Source organism: Dryobates pubescens, chromosome 8 (assembly GCF_014839835.1).
Source record: "Dryobates pubescens isolate bDryPub1 chromosome 8, bDryPub1.pri, whole genome shotgun sequence".
Lineage (NCBI taxonomy): Eukaryota > Metazoa > Chordata > Aves > Piciformes > Picidae > Dryobates > Dryobates pubescens.
This window is the reverse complement of record NC_071619.1, coordinates 35,156,799-35,177,838: the sequence shown is the minus strand read 5'-3', so window position 1 is coordinate 35,177,838 and position 21,040 is coordinate 35,156,799. Positions and strand designations below refer to the sequence as shown.

Sequence of the window (21,040 nt, the reverse complement as noted above, 5' to 3'; positions counted from 1 at the left end):
GGAAGGGGAGACGGGGGGGAGGGCAGGGAGCTGGGGGTGCTCTGGCCTCAGTGAGAGAGTGTGGCTCCACTACAAAGCCCTTAAGGGAGTCTGTACTTAAAGGGGCTGATCTTGTGCTGTGTGTGGGTATGGAGCAGAGAGAGAGGTCCACAGCAATGTTTCCTGAGCTATTCGGCACCACACTTCCCCAGCCCTTTCCTAGCAAGCTGGACTGTTCTTGCTTGCCCTCCCTCCTGGGCAAAATGAATGTGTTCTGATGCAACATGTGAAACATAAGTATGCTTTTACCTCCCAGGACTTGCCATTCTCCCCCTTTCTTTACAGGGGCTTCTTATTCCTCCTGCACACCAGGTGCCAGAGCACAGGACAGCCTGACACAACTTCCCCATCACCTCAGGTGATGTGTGTGTTGATGACACACATTCACACTAATCTTCTTCCTCCTCAACGTTTTTTTGAAGTTGATTGTTTCTTCCTCTCAGCTGTCTCTTTCAGGAACCTTTTCAGACACAATACGCCTCCTCTTACACCCAAGCTCAGGCATTATTCTGCTCTCACCAGGTTGGTCTAGCCAATGGGAATGGCACTTGCGGGCTGTAGGAACCTATGTGATGTCCATCAGTTCTGGACACATGCAGGTTTCCCTCCATCTCCCTCCTCTCTCAGTCATCTCCAAACAAAACAAAACAAGCCCGTGCACTCTGCCCGGTTTGGGGTAGAACCCAGCTATTTGATGAGGTCTGCTTGTGGTTTCCACCCAAAACCATAAACCAGCCCAGGTTTGCTTGGAAGGTCCTCAGCTGTGTTTGGAGGCAGTAAGAAAAGCAGCAGTGTCCTACCTGGTCTTGAACCTCATCCAAAACAGGCCAGACAGATTAATAGTCCAAGCTGACCACCCAACCACCTGCAGGCATGTTTTCACCAGTCTCATTACCACCCCTGAAACACAGCAAGATCTTTCCCCTCTCTGGTACACTGTGAATGCTTGTCCCTCAGCACCACTCCAAGCCACCAAACAGGTAACAAGACACAATGTTTGGATCAGTTTTCCTGTCAATTACATTATGGGCTCCTGATCATGTAGCCAAGGAAGGTAACTCACCCTGGAGAAATCTTGCCACTACCATTTTGCTCTTGGGTGGAATTTAATGGGCCACGGATCACCACAAATAGAGTGTTGCTCAACCAATTCACTCTGATCTCTTTCTTTTGGGGGTTAAATCAGGTATTACAAAACCTAGTCATGGTAGTTATGACACCACATTTCTGGAATTGCTTCTTCATCTGTTGGACAAAACATACCCTTATCTTGTGTCTCAGATTTCCAGGTTGCACAAACAGGAATAGCAAACCTCAAGCAATAACCAGAAGAACATGAGTCAGATAATTTCAGATTCTCAGATGAAAGGTGCTAGACAGGTATGCAGTGTTATTATCTGTACTGCTTCCTGGTTGCCCCAGGATTTCTGGATCAGTAAAATACAGATGTCAGCATCCTGAGGATACAGCCTCAGTAACTGAACCAAGCAGGGAGGGGCAGGCTGATTACAAGGGGAACAATGTGAATTTACACCACACACACAATATTGTGGTTAAGGGAGACAGCAACCAAGAGATTGTTGACAACAGAAAACAGGATAATTCAGTGGGGGTTGTCAGACTAAACCTATAATCACAGACTCCAGGGAAAGTGTTTGTCAAGAAAACATTCAAGCATGCAGCTGCCAAGAACTAAGTAAACAGAGAAGGAGAAGCAGCAGAGTCAATGTGGCACCGCTTGCAAATGCCCCATGATCAGCTGTCACAGGCCAAGCGAGTCAATCAGAAGGCACAAGTGAAGCCAAGGGGTTGAGCTACTATGGGAAGACCCACCACCAGGTTACATGAACAAGGAGCAATTCATGCCTTGGAAATATTTCCAGTCAGCACAGCACTTGCAGACCTGGGTAGGTGTGGGCATGGTGGTCTGCTTGGGTTCAGCAGACACTTTCCTGCACCACACATGTACACATGCAACCACCTGGGTGAGTGAAATGAAGCCAAACTCCAGGCTGAAGGGAGTCTTCCAATATAATGAAAAATAATCAACAGCTATCTGTATCACCCATTTATTTCTAGCCCCACAAGGATGATCAGAGGGCTGCAGCACCTCCCCTTATGGGAACAGGCTGCAAGAGTTGGGGTTGTTCAGCCTGGAGAAGGCTCCAGGGAGATCTTACAGTAACCTTCCAGTACCTGAAGGGGGGCTACAAGAAAGCTGGGGAGGGACTTTTTACAATGGCATGTAGTAATAGAAAGAGAGGGAATGGACTGAAGATTGAGGAGACTAGATTTAGGCTGGATATTAGGAAGAAATTCTTTACAGTGAGGGTGGTGAGACACTGGAACAGGCTACCCAGGGATGTTGTGGATGCCCCCTTCCTGGAAGTGTTCAAAGCCAGCTTGGACAGGTCCTTGAGCAGCCTGGTCTAGTGGAAGGTATCCCTGCCCATGGCAGCAGGGTTGGAACTAGGTGACCTTTAAAGTCTCTTCCAGCCCAAACCATTCTATGATCCAAAAGCAGTTACTATGCTTATGAGGAGCCAGAGACCTAGGTCAAACACAACAGATCTAAGGGCAAGTCAGCTGATCCTAGCCCTGAAACCAAGGGTGCTATGTAGCACTGAACAAGAGAAGGGAAACATTGGTCTCCCGCTTCCCACCCTAGTGCCCATCCTCTGGTCCGTGCCTCCCACCTACAGTTTGCAAGATCACTGAAAAGGTTACATGGATGACTTAAGGGGTCCAAGAAAACAGGAAAAATGTTCCAGTTCAGACATGCTGTGCAGTAAAATGTGTACATGAAATTTCTAATCAGATACACTGACCTCCATGGGAAATAATCCAAGACTGCACATATCAAAAAATAAAGCTGAAACCATCAGAGGCAATTCTGCACACATATCTTCTGCCCACATGCTCCTGTTCTTCCCCACATCATCCTGATGGGTGACATCAAAGTGGTGTTATGTTCATTTCCTACATACCTCTCTTGAATGTCTAGAAAGAAGTGTGCAAGACATAAGGCATGTATCAAGGCCAGCACTGGATACACCACTTCTCTGTCAGTCACTGGCCACCAATGTATCCACAGTACTGCTGCTATAGCCAGCCCTTGGTGTGTCTGGGGCCCGGGGCACACTCTGCAAGTGGCCAAAAGTTCACATGCTGCAGTCAGGTCTGCTGAGAAGTAGTTGTCTGTGGTCTTCAGCCCAAAGTCACTGAGACCTTCTTTGAAGGTGAAAATTATGCTCATGTTCAGGAGATTTAGAGGGAAGTTAGGAAAGCTGTTACCTCCTCAGACAGAGAAAAGAAGGGGTTTTCAGGTTTAGTTGGTGGGAATAGTGACTCTGGTCCTCCCAGGAAAATCCCATCCAGACTGAAGAGGCTGGATCTCCATACCAACCAACAGCCCAGCACTGTATATCAAAACCCCTGCAATTTTTTAATCAGGAGAAAAACAACCTGTTCTGGAGTCCTGACACAAGTGCTCCAAGCATTTACAACCTGGAAAAGATCTTAATGAAAAGACAGAGTTGCCTTAACTTCCTCTTCTCTGCTTCACTCTGTCCTCATTGTCAGTCTGCCACCATGCAAGAGTGCTAGGGCAATTAGCTCAGCAGCCTACACACCGTGCAATGTTTGTGCCCCAAGGCAGTCAGAAGTACAGAAGTACCTGTCTATGGAGGTCTTCCACACCCTCCAATAATGCAATCTGCTTGCACAAGAGCCTGGCTGGTAACAGAGAGAAGGAAACACCACTGTGACCTCCGAGCAGACCCCAGCACAACTATGAGCTACCCTGGGGGTAGTCTTGCTGCTGCCCTGGTTCCAGCAGGGAAGGGCTCTTTTGGTCAAAGGACAAGGTGTTCCCAAGCATATCATAAGGCAAAAGTAGTCCCTGCCTCCTGAAGGGAACAGCTGAAGCAGAGTTCAACAGCGTCCCAAATCCCACCAGGTGCTTCTGACAGCAGGAAACAGCATGGTGGTCCTGACTGTCAAGAACATGCTGATTTTGTTTTTCAAAGAGCAACCACACTGGTTCTGGACCCTCACTGGCAAAGGAGTACAGATACCTCATTCACTCATGGTTTCCAAAAAAGAACACTGAACTATTGCTAGCATTTAGTCACAACAGCAGATTTTGGCTTGAGACCATTCAGGTCACCTGGGCCACATAACACAGTCCTCTTTTAGGTCTGGGACTTCAGTGTTTCCCTGCATGGCAGAAGTGTGATGACAAAGGGTTAAATCTGGTACAGCCTCAGACATTGCTCTTTGCTTTCCAAAGCAAGAACATCTCTGGCAGGGTCCCCATCTGGGAAATGACATCCCGTCCCCCCTCGCTTCCCCCTCTTCTCCCCCTTCGCTCAGAACAAAGCACTGCACTGCCCAATATGCTCCTCCACTGGTTTCATCTTGGTCCAAGCACTTCTTGTGTTTCAACTCCTGCCAAAAAGAAATGCATTAAAGAAAAAAAAATAAAAAAAGGCATATGTGGGGCAGGGGCAGAGGAAGCAGAGAGAGTAGAGGGAAGTCATTAGAACTGAATCTTGATTAGCTACCACTGGTAGAAAGAGAAGGAGAGGAGACTTCTCTCTTGTCACCTTGAAGCTGAAATTAGTAGGTCTAGAGAAGACAAGACTTCTCCACACAATCATCCACCTAGGACCAAACCTTACTTGCTTAATCTTTCCAGTCTACCATATGCCACTCCATCACTGCCAGAAGAGACAATTTCTTCCATTCCAGTCACCACACAGTTTTTCAAACTCTCACAGCTGGAGCCCCACCAGCATTCCTCCACCCTGCAGTGAGGCCTCGTTGGCAGAGGGCTGGAGGATACAGCACAGCTGGCCTGCCTATGCTGGCCTTTCCACCTTGTAGATCTAACACAAAGGCTTGGCCATTGCAAAGCCATAGGGAATCCTAGAGGAAATAAGCACAGAGGAGATGGCTTGTGCATGCTCTATGGATAAGCTGGATGGGCCAAAAGAAAAGCTCCTGACTGACTGTCTCCCAAAGAGACACACTCCAACCAAAACTAAACTAAACTAAAAACCCCCACATTGGCTAAAGAAGCATTTAAAAGCAAAAGAAAAAAACAGCCCAATCTGAAGTCTGCAATAACTGAACCCAGGGACATGCAGAGGATGTTTTTTGTTCCCTCAGAACAAAAGCCCTTGGTTTCCCCTCCTCCTCATTCCAGCATTTCCCCATTGTGGGTGTCAGAGACAGTTCAAGGCTTCCCTCCCTGACCAGCACAGACAAAATTTGGTCTTGCTGCCCTGAGGACCAGTGGCTTAGGGGGCTGCAGGAATCAGGGATATTTGTGGATGAGCTGGGCAGGCTGAACTTGCTACCTCTGGAGGATGGCCAAAGGTCATTACTCCAGCATCCCTTTGGACTGCCAGTCAGGTCAGTGCTTCCCTCTGGAGTTTGGCTTCCCTAGGTGTGACTTCAGCTTGTAGGGTGCAGGGCTACACCTTTGTGACTCCCCAGCAGCTGGTGCTCTACAGCGTGTCAAAGAGAGGGAGAGATTAACTCCTTTCTGAAGTACCTCATTACTGTTATATTTTTAAACACAGCTGGTCAAAAAAAAATTCAGCAAAGCCATAAAGAAATAAATATTAAGGCAATTTCCTGACAATTTGAAAGCTTTACCTACTAGTTTAGCCTTTATCAGACCATATTCTCTCTCCAGTATGCCTAAGCTCCATTTGCTTTTGCTCTTTCTCCTATAAGGACCAAACCCATTGAACCCATCAGAAGAATGTCAAGATTCCCCTGCTTGCACAGGTTGAGATTTTAACAGCCACCCTTCTGACCAATGCAGCAATCACTCATTCATTTTAGTCCTACTTGATGACCTTTCATTTGCCCTGTTACCACCTTCCAAGACCCAGACACTTCAGAACAATCTTCCAACCCCATCTGCAAAATACTTTTTTGCCCTGCTCCTCAGGAGAAAACCAACAGAACACAGCCCCTTGGCACTCCTGATCAGTTTTCTTCTTTTGTGGATCATCCCACCTCTCACCAGCTCCCATGCCTTCAGCATAGTCAATTTCATTTAGAAAACAATCATATCCTACATACAATAAGAAACACACCACCACCCACCACCTCCTATTAACAGTCTGTGAAAGAAAGCAAGCAGTCTTCCACTTCAGAAGAAGCCTAATACAAGAGGTAGCATTTCTCTTCTAGCCTGTCTCTGCCTGGCAGTGGCAGACAAAGACCCTTCAGCAGCAGTTCTACAAGACTCTGCTATTGCATACATAGCAAATAGCGTTTTGGGGGCAGCTGAGAAAAGGGACCCAAGCATCATGCTCTGGACATGAAGCAACAGAAGTGCTTGTCCCCCAAAAGGCTGCTTTTCTACAGTACATTTTAACAGTATGGTGCCCATTTAAAGCCCCTTCAGCTTTGGAAGTGAAGAGATGGCTTTCAGCTCCCAGCCTCTTCACCCAAATGCTAATCCGCTCCTTGTAGCCCAAAAAAGGAAACAAACTCATGACCAAATCACTTCCAGTACTTTTTTTTTTCCAGCCTATTGTTATGTGTCTCCATTTGGAAGTAAGAGAGGAAAAACAAATACATGACTGTGGTCAGTATGTGTCCCAGAATATGGCAAGGAAAAAAAACCCAAAAAACCAACCAACCCCCAAACTCAGTCCTTGTTTTAAATGTATATATAGAGAGATAGATATAGATACAAGTCATCAAGAATATAAGATATATAAGAATATATAAGATATATAAGAATATAAGATATAAGGCATCAAGAATAGTGTGGCCAGCAAGAGCAGGGAAGTCATTGTGCCCTGTACTCTGCACTGGTTAGGCCACACCTTGAGTGCTGTGTCCAGTTCTGGGCCCCTCAGTTTAAGAAGGACATTGAGACACTAGAATGTGTCCAAAGAAGGGCAATGAGGCTGGGCAGAGGCCTCGAGCACAGCCCTATGAGGAGAGGCTGAGGGAGCTGGGGTTGCTTAGCCTGGGGAAGAGGAAGCTCAGGGGAGACCTTATTGACGTCTACAACTACTACTGAAGAGTGGTTGTAGCCAGGAGAGAGTTGGTCTCTTCTCTCAAGCAACCAGCACCAGAACAAGAGGACACAGTCTCAAGTTGTGCCAGGGGAAGTTTAGGCTGGAGGTGAGGCGGAAGTTCTTCACTGAGAGAGTCGTTCGTCATTGGAATTGTGCTGCCCAGGGAGGTGGTGGAGTCACCATCCCTGGAGGTGTTCAAGAGGGGATTGGATGTGGCACTTGGTGCCATGGTTTAGTCATGAGGTCTGTGGTGACAGGTTGGACTTGATGATCTTTGAGGTCTCTTCCAATCTTGGAGATTCTGTGATTCTGATTTTTGGAGAAAACTGTAAGCAGTGAATGAGAACTGGAAGAAACAGTGGCACCAGCCCCTGGGCTTTGTGGGGTGACAACAGGAGAAGCAGAAATGAATCTTCTCCAAAGTGAATCTACTAACATATACTGTTCAGTCCAAGAAATTCTTAAAAGCCCCAGGAGCAGGCTAAGCCAAGAAGTCTGCTTTGTCCTCTGTTACGAAGACTAAGAAGGTTCTGTGCTGTGAATGGCTTTACTGATTTTCAAAGCCTTTTTAATGAAGATAAACCAACAAAAACCACCTTTGCTTGAAGGGCTTTTGTAGGAGTTTCACAGAGAAGATCAGACTATCCTCTCCAAGCAGTGGTCTGGGACAACACAGCAAATCATTTGTCTGCTGGGGGGATAAAAAAGAAGTATTTAAAACTCTTTGGATCTTCCAAATATTCTTACATCATTGCTACCCAGTAAAGGAGCATAAGGAGTATTTGATTCTCTTATTTTACAGAGACCCCTTTAAAAATCTCAGTATTAGGTACTCTACAAAACCACAAGAAAAAGACATCCTCTGCCTCATGGACATTTATCTTTTAATTGCTTACAGAGACTGTCACTCTTTTGTGGAGAAGGAAAGTCTGTGACTGTCCCATAGCACTAAACATCCCTAGGAAAAAAAACACCACAAAACTTTCACTACTCAGTGCAGTCATCTGTAGACCATTTCAGTCAGTACCTACCCTCCAAATCATGTTAAATACTCACTTTTTTTCAGGCCCCAAATGCAATGTTAGAAGTGAAAAGGAAGGAGGACTTTCCCCCCTCCCTGTAGCACTGGGAAAATGGAGCTATAAGGGAAATACAATCACAGAATTACCAATAGGGAAATTATTGGCCATTTCTTAATTTGGAAAATACCTAAAACTCCATCATTTTGTGGCTCCATGATTTTAAATCCAGTTGTGCAGCTGGCACACCCTGCCCTGGGATGGATAAAGCAAGCTGTTCTCCTCCAGTCACGTCCACAACACACTGCAGGATTTAATAGTCTCTCATGAAAAGAGAGGAACTAGATACTAAAAACAGGACAAGAGGTAATGGCCTCAAGCTGCACCAGGGGAAGTTTAGGTTGGATATCAGGAAGGACTTCTTTACTGAAAGAGGTGCCAGGCATTGGAACAGGCTGCCCAGGGAAATGGTGGAGTCACATCCATGGAGGTGTTCAAGAAGCAAGTAGATGTGGCACTTCAGGACATGGTCTAGTGGTCATGGACATATAGGGTAGAAGGCTAGACTTGATCTTTGATGTCTTTTCTAACCTTAATGGTTCTATGACTCTATAAACATAAACTATAACAATGGGGCCCAAAAAAAATGGCTTCCAGAATTCCCTCTACAAACCCAAGAGTGAAGCAATGCTAATTTTCTTGAGCATTTCTCACCAGCTGAAGTTCGTCTGTTCCTCTGCTCTGCTGATAACAAACATCTGTCAAAAGCATCCTTCCATATGCAAGAAGGGAACACATGCATTGCAGCCTCTGGGGCTCTGTAACCCAGCAAAGCCTCTGGAAAGCCTTCACTGTAAAAGCCAAAGGTAAACCTCTGTTGGTCTTACCTATCAGAAGTGTTACATGGAAAATGAGTTGGTTTGGGTGTTTTTTTGCAGCCCCCAAGTTAAGGAGACCTTCAGAAAAACCACAAGTAGCCTCTGGCAGAGGCAATCTCTTGAGGTCCATCCCTGACCTGCCTTTCCAAGGATCTTTGTTTTAGGGTCTTCCTTCCCAACACTCACCTACCAACAGCTTTTACTCATCTATTTCTTTGGCAGAAAGCTCTAGAAGCTCAAGGCAGCAGGCTCCCAGATACAGCTGCCAATCTGTGGCTCATTAACAGCTCACTGAGACGTTTTGGCCCAATGCTTATAAGCCCCTTGCAGATGCTGGCATCCTGATGCACGCCATGTCTGCTGGCCCCACCGAGCTCCTCCTCTGGCTTCCTGTGAGCAGAACGGTCACCACAACACCCTCCCAGCTCACAAAATGTGAGGAGATCGGAAACAATGTCAGAGACTTGAAAACACTGCCTTTGAACCCCGGAGCCCAAATCTACCAGCCAGAGGGAAAGAAGGGCTCTCCTTTCAAGGATGGTATTTCTCCAGAATAACCTCTGGGGAGACAGCAGCCCTGCCTGCAACTGCAGGCAGCCACCGTGCCCGGGCAAGGGCTCCCTGAACCCGCTCCGACATGCCAGCACCCTGAGCTCGCCCCGGGTTGGTGAGGGCTGGGATCACTTCTCTAGCAGTGGGCTGGTGCCTGAGGAGGCACCTCTAGTTGTTCCTTATCAGCTTTCCCCAAAACAAGTAAGGACAGGGGCACCCAGGATATGGCCCAACAAGCCTTTCTCAGCATTGGCAACTGTTGCTGGCTGCACAGGGATCTTCAGAGGAGGGGAAATAAAAAGACAGAAAATGGGGAGAAAGTGGAGTGCAAGGGGCTGGCGGTGGCCCCCACATCCTTTGGGAGAAACACACACACGGAGAACAGAGGCATGCTTGCAGCTTGTCCCTCCCCCTTGTGGGCTCTGGGTTAAAAAAAAAAGGTGCCTCCTTCACAAAACTGGGTGCTAGGAGAGAGAAAGAGATTATTTTCCTCATGCACAAGGAAGGATTGATGGGACAGCATAAAACCGTTTCTGGGCATCTTCTCCATGCCATGACTTGTGTAATTCAGATAAACAGAAATGAAGGCAATGGCTCTGTTGGTGCCTTCTTGCAGTCTTTCATGCACAAGGACAGGGCACCTGAGACCAACAGAGATGAAAAAGCCATAATTGTGCAGCTGTCTGGCATCTCCCACCACCTTTCCACTCCCAAGGAACTGACTGAGCCAGGAAGAAACTGTAAAGGTCCAAACATCTCATCTAAGATCTCTTCCATAATTAAATTATTTAGCTTACAGAGGGCAGATCAAACTCACTTGCATAATGGAGGAGACCTGCTTCAGATAGGTGCCTCTCCCTTTCAGGGCACAAGAAGGAGTCATCTCTCCACCCAGCCACAAGGAGCCCTTGGCAACAGTGCCATTAAAAACATGATGTTTCAAAGCATTCTTCTAAGCAGAAAGCTTCCAATTGTAATTCAGGCTGTTATTTAGACAGCAGCAGGGCACAGCCACAAGCAGCCCATCAGAAGAGTTTGTCCACAGCTTTTTGCAAACAAACAGGTGCAGCTCTTTGTAACCCTGCTGTTCCTCATCCCTCTTCCTGCACCTCCCTATAGCACAAGATACCTCTGTACCAACCATGAAGAGATGAGCAAAGTGTTCTCTTCCACCTGGGCCACAGTGCAAGCCACAAACTTGACCTTAGTAGCATCTCTAAGAATTTAATCCTTGGCTTGTGAACTGAAAATCAGTGCCTCCAGGGCAGGAGGAGCAGTCTCAGACCTCCTGAGAAAGAAGGCACACATAGTATTTATGAGATTTTTTAACCTGATATTACATGCTGCAAGCAAAACTCTCCTTATGGCACTGGCTCTGCTCTCCCAGATATCTTTCAAAGCATGATGGCACAACTTAAAACTATCTGACAGGAGCAAACTAAAATCATAACTGGCTCCTTTCTGCAGACTGTCCATATGGAGCTTCTGCTCTGTGTGACCAGCTGCTTGTTCCAATTCAAGGCATGCCACAGCAGCAGTATGCTACTAAAACCTGCAGTACCAAGTACCCCATCTGGGCAACCACCTACCAGAGCATATGAAGCCACATCACTCTTTATTGACTGATGTGAGCTGTAGGCTAAGGAGGAGAAGACTCTGCTATGGACAACTTCCAGCTTCAAGGCAGACAAGTTTCAGTCAAGCCCTAGTGATGTGTGACATTGACCCTCTCTTCTGAAGAGCAGAGCAAGGTGGAAAATGCACAGGAACACAAGGTCTATACTAAGCTCCAGTCCTGACCTGCCGTGTCACTCCAAGGCAAACACGTCCTTTTTCATGCTCTGTTTTTGCCCCCTGCTGTGCATTTCTCTCGCTGTTTTAAAAGGGGATGTAGGAACCATTCCCATTACGTTATTAGCACGGTATCCAACATAGCCAGGTACCAGCCTTGGTTAAAACTTGTAGACATAACTGTAACACAAATAATAATTTAGGGTTTGGAATAGGGTAATGAGGGAAGATGATGTGACAGGTCTTTCTCAGGCCTTTATCCAGAGAGGCAATGTTAAGAAACCCCTACTTATCTTCAATGCCAGAGCTAAGCAAAAGCTGGGTTATGCTCACATTTTTGTGGCTGCTGGATTTTTTGCTTGTTTGCTTGGTCACTAGTTTGGGAAATTTTTTTAATGGTGGCTCTTTGAAGTGGCTCAGAGGTTAGGGATGCCCAAAACTATCCCAGGGGAGACAGATTATAAGGCAGAGCAAAGGTCAGGCATCAACGATAAACACTGCCTTTCACTTTGCTCTTGATGCTGTTCTCCTTGTGCTCCTTCTCCCTCCTCCCCAAATCTGCAGTCTGGGCAATCATGATGAAAACTGGACAACTGTACAAGTATGTTCCTGCTTAACTTGCTACATGATGTGAACAGTTACCCCTTGCTCCCACAAAAGACAACAGGCTTCACAGGATCATAAAACAGAATCACAGAATTGTTTAGGTTGGAAAAGACCTTAGATTTCTTTGAGCCCAACCACTACCTGACTCTACTAAGGCTGGTGCTAAACCATCAGTACCACATCTCTGCATCTTTCATGGCGCAGTTAGCAGGATCCCACAGCTTGTACAGCTATTTTCATACCAAGCAAGTACAGCTAAGTCTTACCAGCAGACTGGTGCATGCTTGATGAGGTGGAGCTGGCTTGTCTTGCTGTAGCCATGTAAATCAAATTGCTCTTCTCTAATGCTTCCACAAACTGGCTACTCACATCCCTACCATGACAGGAGTACATCCATGCTCCAGCAGATCCAGGTCCATACGTTGGTAATGACCTCCCTTTCTTAGCACCTGCCATTGAGCTAAAGGCCTGCATGGTCACTGAGCATAGCTGACCATGATCGCAAGACCTTCTCCCCCACTGCTGGGTGAGCAGCCATCTCTGACAGGGTATGGAGCTGAGGTGGCAACATGCTAAACTCCTCTTGCAACATTACCAGCAGCTCAGGAACCCAAAGCAGCAAGATTTTCAAAAGCAGCTAGCCATTATGCTGCCTTGGACTCTTTCTCTACAGCATTATGGAAATGTTCATGAAAAAGCTGGCATGCAAACAGGAGATCTGCTCCTCATCTGCTGGGAAGCACAGGCTTTTTCCCTTCCTAGATATCCCAAGAGCAACATCAGAATGATGGTAACAGTGATGATGGACTCATCCAGAACAGCTGGCATGCCTCTCTGAGAAGCCCTCCATGTTCCAGATTCTGACAGTCTTCTCTCAACCTACAAGTCTTCAGCTCCAGAGGTGGCTAATGGCTACAAGCCAGATATCCAGCTTTGCGAGATGAGGGGTTGGGAAGTCTCCATAGGGATTCAAGAGCTAATAGATGTCAAACCCTCATCCTGACAGCGTCCCACTGTTCTGCTGTAGTCTGACTATGCCACAAGACCCCAGAAGAAGCCAGTCACAGGGTGCTCCTCATTGATTTCAGACCCCATTACGGATAATGGCTGATTAATTGGGTCATCTTGCTCTCCTTCTACCCAGATGGCTCTGGCTTCAAAGCTGCACTTCAACTGCTTGCAAGCCCAGATGTGTATGATTGCAACTTGTGAAATAAAGAGTCCACTTCTATACAGGCATAGGTGGTCAGGACTAATTTGGGCAGCTGTTACAGTGGTGACAAGTGGGACTCTCCCCAAGCATGACACTGTACTTAAAAGTGAGGGGAGAGCTGGCTGGTCTCTCAGTGCATTAGTCTCATGGACTCTCCACCACATCATTAAAGTCACTCCAGGTGTTTCTGAAAAATCCCACCCAGCATGTTTTTGAAAACATCTCTTCATGCTGGGACTCAAACCCACCCCTTCAATCTGACACTGCTTGGGTTAGTGAAAAAAGCAGCTTTCTTCTGGGGGGGGGGAATAATAAAAATCACATTCCCATCACCATTCATGGGGCCCAAATGAATCCCTCACTGACAGCTGCAAGCTCTGAAAAAGCGGGGCAAGCTTGTCCTTACCACCCACGGCCAAGGGCTGCGCAAGCAGGCAGCACCTTCCTGCCCCACAGGGGATTGCCATCCAGCAGAGGACTGGAGCAGGGAGAACACTCTGCATGCCAGCTACAGCTCGGAGCAGTTTGAGACAGAAGGCATGAGATGAAGTAAATTATTATTCAGTATCCAGAACACCATTGGCTTCCAAATAATTGTCTATTTGTGTGCGTGCATGCACAAGAATCCTCGCTGCACGGCCTGTGCCAGCGTACTCCCAGCGCTGCGACTCTCCGGGGACAAGGCCCACGCTTGTATTCCAGCCTGGCTTCGCATCTCCAACACTAAGGCTTCAGATTTTGTTTTAAAAAACATTTTCTCTGGCAACTGGGCTGTTAATGGATTTGATGTTTTTGCTCTTGCCTCCTCCCTACCTTTAAAAGCTTGGCACTAAAGGGCTTCTTTGAAGATAAGGCCAAATTTGCAATTTAAGGGGAGGAACTTCATAAAGCTAGACGTGAAGGGATGGAGGGGGGAACCCAACCTAGGAGCCAATGCTGGTTGAGATGTACACCCTACAGTACGTGGGATTACAATGGCCTCTCTGTACCACCACTGGCTGGAGCCATAAATCCACCGCAGCTGCAGCACTACTACCTATGCTAGACTCCCCACGGGTCAACACTCTGAGAGGGGCTTCTCTACGGCTGCACTACCAACCAGCCCACCCCCCAAATCAAAACCAGCCCTTATACAGCCCACATCCACCCACCACGAAGGGGACAATATCCCCAAAGGCAACCACAAGAGCCTCCCACCTGGCCACCAATGCCTCAGAAGGCTCTCTGCTGAGACCAACTGTGGTCCTTATCCAAGAGGTTTTCCAAGGGCCTGCAAACCTATGGTCTCTACCTGCAGCACCACAAGGAGGCAGGGAAGTGCCACTCAGGTTCTGCAGGTGAAGAGCTGGGGCAAAGATCAACCTGCCCCAACTCGGGGGAAAATCTGCTTTGTAGAGGAAAACCAAACCAAGGTCTCTTCACATCCCAGGCCTGTACTCTAAAATACTGGCACCCCTAGGCAAGGTGGCTGCTCTGCCTAACAGTGCCATGAAAAATTACAGTGACATTAGCAGAGAAAGCTGCATTTTAGCCATAAATGCCAGCAAGTCCTTATCTGAGGTTTATTTCTCAATTAGTGCCTCTGGAGGTTTATATCACCACAAGCTTTCTTAACCACACTAAGCTCAACACACCAATTGACAGGGCTCTGCCTAACCTGTCCATTTGTTAGTAAGAAGAAAATCAAAAAGCAACCTTACTTTGGTATTCAAAAGCTGATGACACAGTTCTGTCAGGGATCTTTACACCCTTTTTTCTCTCTCCACTCCTACCATTTAAAGAACAACACAAGGGCCCAAAGAGCAGTCTTTAGGCACATAAGCTTGCTCAGACTCGCTGACACTGCAACCAGTGAGCACATCCCTGCATTTGGCAGGGTCCCAGAACTGTGGCTCTGCATAAGAGTATGACCTGCTGGCTATTCTCTTTGCCAGAGTGGCCTTTAGAGAGCCACCATGGCACTGATGCTGCAGGACTCAGGGTGAACACCATACTGCCTACGCTGGGCACAGAAGTTAATGAAAAATGACCGGCTTCCAAAATACCATCTGGCTTTCCCAGACATATAGAGACACCGCAGCCCAAAACCTCTGTGAACTTGACAACAGTGGGTTTTCACAGGGGCAACACATTGTGGTGTGGTTTGGACTTCACCCAGCAAGCCTCCACCATGCTGCACAGGCGTAAGGTGCAGTCACCACCCTCGTGTCTAAGGGGAGCTCGGGGCGGGGGGGGGATTCGGCCACAGGGCAGCAGCCTCCCCAGAGCAGCTGAGCAGAAAGCAAGGGTAAAGTTTGGCTCTCACTCTGTGCTGGCACCCTGCCTGTGAGGAAGGCAAAGAAGCTTGAGCACGTCCCACACGCTCCCTGAAGCACATTTCCCCCCATCGATCCCACCAGAGCCAAAATAAATTGGCACTGCCTCTTGCTCCAAAGCTCCTACAACACACAGAGTAGGCCTGAGAGCCCCTCTCAGGCACCCTGGCTGCACTGTGCCAGGTGCTCTGCTAACAGCCCCATCAGGCACAGCTGAGCCTCCCATCTCATTTGTCCTCTTCAAGGCAACAAGAGAGGCCATTTTAATAAAAGGAGCATGGAACATCCTCAGGGCAGGGATCTGTTGCTCCCTGTTCATGTAGAAAACCCTGTACTGCCTGCAGCAGCTTTGGGACTCCTGCAACAAACATACTTCTGAGCTCTTCAGACAATTCGCTTCCACTGCATCCATGCTCCTTTTGTTTTAGCCTCCCATGGACATGGGAATCACACAGCTATGCTGCTGGAGCACAAGCTCCTGTGGAAAGCAGATTTAAGAAAAACTCTTCTGTGAAAACATGCATACAAAGCAAATTTTGAAAGCTTCCCATCCTGCAAGCATTCCTTTTAGAAAACCAGCTTCAAGCACTATGTTCAGCCAACGAAGCACCATCAACAATGTCCTATGATTCAAGGCCAAGAGGAACTAAATGAGACACCAGGAAATGAAAAAAGATGCTTATGATACTTTTTGTTGAAAAGTACCCAAAGTACCTTCAGAAAACTGGATGCCAGTCACTCCCTCTTTCTACCTAAGGACCAGCAATTCATTTAGTCATTACTTGCTTTAAACGGTTCTTGTGGCCTGGGGACTGGAATATGTAACAACCTCTTAAGCCGAGACTGACCACAGAAGCACCAGAATACACAGCAGCAGGTTTTTCCCTCAGGATGTTTTCAGTTTAACCAGAAACAGGAAGTCTCCTAAGATTTTGCAAGAAAGCTTTCTCCTTGTGGGATATCCCATCCTAACTGTACGCTTCCCGCTGCAAAGTTTTAGCCCAGGACGTAACGGCTTAAATCAAGAGATTTGCAAGCCTTGGTCTATAACATGCCAGCCCAACAGGAATGTATCAAATCATCTTTGCACATTAAAGAAGTCCAATGGAATTGTGCCTCACACCTCTGAGGCACCCGACATCAGGCATTAGAACAACCAACCCCTTGTTATTCACTGCCAAAGAAACTTTTGTTAGCTTGAAGTTACATTGGCCTATGACTAAACTGAGATCAACTGAGCCCAAGGTCTCCAAAAACCTCCTTGCAGGCCAGCCTGGGATAAAACAACCATCGTGGTCCTCAATGCATTCTTCCCTGTTACTGCTCCCCATCTTCCTAAGGCACACAAGGAAGGAAACTGGGAGTTAGCCTGTCTTTGCCTGGGAAAAGGGAGTGATGTTGGAGGTGCAGGAGTGCCCCTTCAGCCCTGTGGCAGTCCCAGGGAGGCTCAGCACAGCAGAGCACCCTCTGTCATGCACCTGAGCTCTGCTCTGAGATACAAGGACGGGTGCCACTTGGTAGTATCTCCCCCACCACATTGCTTTCACTGGCATGGGATTTAGAGCCGTTTTCCGCTTGGGAAAGGAACAGGGCTGTGGAGGAAACTGCGCACGACCTGTGTGAGCTTAAACATCAGCTGAAGACACAGCCCAAACACCTCAACATCCAAACTCATGCTTCCACCTGAAGAGTGTCGTTCCCACCCTACCACCCATCTTCCCACCCACAGCCTGGATAGAACAAAGTTCTTTTTGAAGCTGTATATGTTATCAAACTGCAAGGCTGAAGTGTTCCTGTGGACGTACAACTCACAAAGTAGCACAGGCAGGTGGATTTGGTGAGGTTTCAGGCCAGTGCAGTCATTGAGTAACAATGACAACAAACTACAAATTGTCTGCCCTAAATGGATTAGTCTTTTAAACTCAGGAAAGGAAGTTTCCCTTCTACATCACTGGGGAGGATGTGGACAAAGTAAGGCTGCTCACTTCATGGCCCCATCTGCAATGCCTCTTGCTCAGCAGGAGGCTCCAACTGGCTCCCAATGGGCCAACTCTGCCAGTTCTAGTCAGGAGGAAGCAGCTGCATGAGCACCCAGAAAGTACTGCAGGGATGCCAGTTTGGTACTGAAGGTTTGGCAGGATTTGTCTGCTCTTAGTTCTGAGGACAGAATCTATGATTCTAGGAATTTCAAGGAGTGAGGGGGACAGGGCAACAATTCACCTGCTTTTCAACAGCAAAACTGTAAGCTGGGACTACAATGCTCAAAAGGCTGGAAAGACCTCTGCAAACTTCAGACAGTGGGTTTCACTCTGCAGTCTTTTAAATACCTCTTGCTCTGTCCTCCCCTGTCATGTCAGTACAAGGTATAGAAAGGCTGTATTTTCCAGACTGTAGGGATATAGGGCACCCATAAGAATGACGTGCAAGTTTGTACCTCATACATTCACCTGCAATATTTCTCTGCACCAATCAGAGAAGAGGTTATGTGGATTCAGCTACTTGCACTGGGGTATCTCTCCAAAGAAAGGTCCTGTGGATGTGCATGGGTATGAGAGAGGAAGAAAACTGAACTTGCCTTTCAAATCTATACAGGACCTTTGTGCACCCTTCAGATGAACTGGCCTCATTTTCCCTAACAGGAATTATACCAGCAGGGAGAATTGCACTGTACTTGACTTCAACCCCCACAGCAAATACCTACTGGGACCTCCTGTGCATTGTACACACAGGATGAGTCCCTGTAACTGTATCTAGAGGGGTGAGTTAATAAAAGTACATGGAACAAAACTCCATTTATTTCTTGTCAGTATCATGCACCCAGCAGGGGAGCTCACAGCTCTCACTTTCTGTCCTGTTTACTTCAGAAGATCCCAAGATGACTCCTATTAGCATGGCAGGTTATTTCACCTTTATTTCTTTAGATCACTTAAATGAGCAGAATAAATCTTGAATGCAAACCCATGATGTGTTTTGGCCGAATTCCCTCCTTGAGCCATAAACCTCAACACCCAACCCATTAAATAAAAGTGCCCACACGTATGTACATATGTGTAAATACATAGATATGTGTGCAAGAACCCTCCCCTAAATTTATAAAACACAGAGGCAGTTAAATTTCACAAGAAAAGAAAAGTCAGATAAAAATCCTACTTGCAAAACGCCTACATTCTTCTAATGTTTTCCATGGCAGCTTTCTAGCCCATGGGAAAAGAAAGTTTAATGGCAGACTACAAATGAACCTATCAAACAGACACCACAGCAGTGAAGTGGAAATTAAGAAAACTGGGCACCAAGAAAACCACTCAATTTAAGACACATCAGGAACTACATGGGAGTGCAGGGCAGGGGTGTGTGTGTGTATTCCTGTTACCCCATTCGCACAACGCTGCGGAGAGGTCAAGAGAGTTTCTTTAAAACAAACAAGAAGCAAAAGAAAACCAACACCTTTTTAACAGACCTGGATTGCCTCTTCCACAATGCCAGTGAAACAACACCTAGGGTACCAGAATTTTAATTGAGGAAGTCCCAAAAAGCCTAAGGTATCTTTTGCCAGCCCAGTGGTATTGGTTAAAGTCTGTTTTTTCAACTTAAGTATCAGCATCTTTGGAGCATTTTAAAAACATCTCACTTGGACACATCTACACACATCTACAAATTCAGCAACCCACTTTCTCCCCACCACATTTTCTATTTAGTCACCATTCAGAGGACCTGCCAAAGTTGCAGTCCTAACAGCAAGGCGCACACACACAAATCCTACAGCAGCATCCCACCACTGAGCAGAAAATTGCTTTCCCTGACCCAAATCACTCCTCATTCTTGCACCAAAGTTAAAAACTCTATGATCACAACATGAAGAGGGAAAACATTTCACTCGAAGATTACCCACCCCTGCTTTTCCTTGCAGTAGCAGCCCCTTCACAGACCACAAACTGAAATTCCTTCGCATCTGCAGGAGCCGCGTCTTGCCTGCAACCTCCCATCAGCTTTTGACAAGAGCTGGAGCAACAGAGGGTGAGTCTGGGGTTTATTTTGCAGAGCTTTTCTCGCTCCCTCTCTCCACTGGGAACTGTCCCTCCTCGACCAGCCGGCAGTGAGGACTGGGCGACATCAAGGACCAAGCTTTTGGGAAAGTTTCAGGCAAGCGCCGGAGCACCACGGGGTTTGTGCATGCACTGGGCCCTCCATTAACGCCGACCGACAGAGGAAGAGCTGGAGGGGAAACAGCTGAGCCCCCCACATCTCACCTGCCTGAGCAAACACAAGCCCCGCGCTGCTGGTGACCAGTGGGTCTCCACTCCTCTCTTGTCACATCTCCCGTGTCCCTAGGCAGACCCCCTTCCCCACATGCCCACGCCAACTTCCCAAACTGTGACACAAAGATTGGCCACCGTTGCCGCTAGCTGAAGCGGGGGGGAAAGCCTTGCACCCCACCACCCACCACAGCCATTCTCCTGGCCCGGTGCTGCTGGGCCCAGGCCCCCTTCGCTTCACTCACCACGGTCTCCAGTGGAGCAGGCGGGGGAAACACAAAGATGCCCCAAACGAAGGGAAGCAACAAAGAGGCTTAACTCCAGGAGCTGGGAACTTCCAGGCCGGATCTGCGGGGAATTCAGCACACACACACACACAGAGAAAAAAAAAAATACAAGCGAGGAAAAGAGAGGGCAAAAGCCTGAGTTTAGGGGGGAAAGGGAAGGCAGAGGCTCCTTGTTTTGGGGGTGCTGGGGGTGGTTGTGTTTTTTCTGCGGGTTGCCGCTGGGGATGAGGGGCCGTGCAGCGCTCAGGCACGGCGGGAGGAGGAGGAGGAGGAGAAGGAGGAGGAGGGAAGAGGCGCCGGGATGCGGGAAGCCAGACCCTCCATACGGGAGACGGCTTTTGGATGACTGAACTCCCAAACAATTCCCTGCTCTAGCTACTCCTGCCCCAAAGCCTCCCTTCTCTCCTCCCCTCCCCCTGAGGAGGAGGGAAGAAGAGGAGGAGCCAGAGGAGGGAGAAAACGCGAAATAAACCCCTTCCCCAAAAGCCCGGCAGCGACTGACTCTCTCCCCGCCCCCCCCCCCCTTCGTCCCTCATCTCCTCCCCTCACCCCGTCCCCCATCACCCGCCACTAACACTAACCGGCATCATCTGGCTGGTGCCTACCCCAAAGGAGGCCGCCGGCACCCGCTGGGCCGCTCCCCGCCGTCCGCCACGCTCCCCCCGGCAGGCGGAAGCGGGAAAGTCGGGCCGAAAAGTTCGGGCTGGGCAGCTGGAGGCCGGCTCGCTGGCCGCGGCTGGGGAGCGGCGGAGCCGTGGATGCACCATGCCCAGGGGAGCAGCAGAGTTGGGGAGGGGGGCAGCCGCTAGGCCTCGCTGACCGAAGCGGCTGCGGCGCAGAGTCCCCCGGCTGTACCCACACCAGGGGCTATCCCACCGCATCTGGCTCATCCCGCCCGGTCACGCTGACGGGGCCTCAGCAGTCATTAGTTGTACTGAAATAGGCTGCTGCTAAGTATCGCGTTGCGGCAGACCTCCTGGGAGACCTTTCCCTTTTGCCCAGGAGGGACCGAGCCCAGAGCTGCACAGAAACTGG

General features: G+C 48.2%; 1 protein-coding gene across 1 annotated transcript in view; it reads right to left on the bottom strand.

Moving 5' to 3' along the window:
• The window catches only part of BOC (BOC cell adhesion associated, oncogene regulated), a 60,131-nt gene extending 39,487 nt beyond the window's left edge, over positions 1-20,644 (bottom strand). Inside the window, exons 1-2 of the mRNA XM_054163689.1 lie at positions 20,587-20,644; positions 19,964-20,066 (exon numbers count right to left, since the gene is read on the bottom strand). Of these exons, the coding sequence (XP_054019664.1) occupies positions 19,964-20,066; positions 20,587-20,595 (112 nt within the window). The 5' untranslated portion in view covers positions 20,596-20,644. The remainder of the gene's footprint in view (positions 1-19,963; positions 20,067-20,586) is intronic.
• Positions 20,645-21,040: the final 396 nt, after the last annotated feature.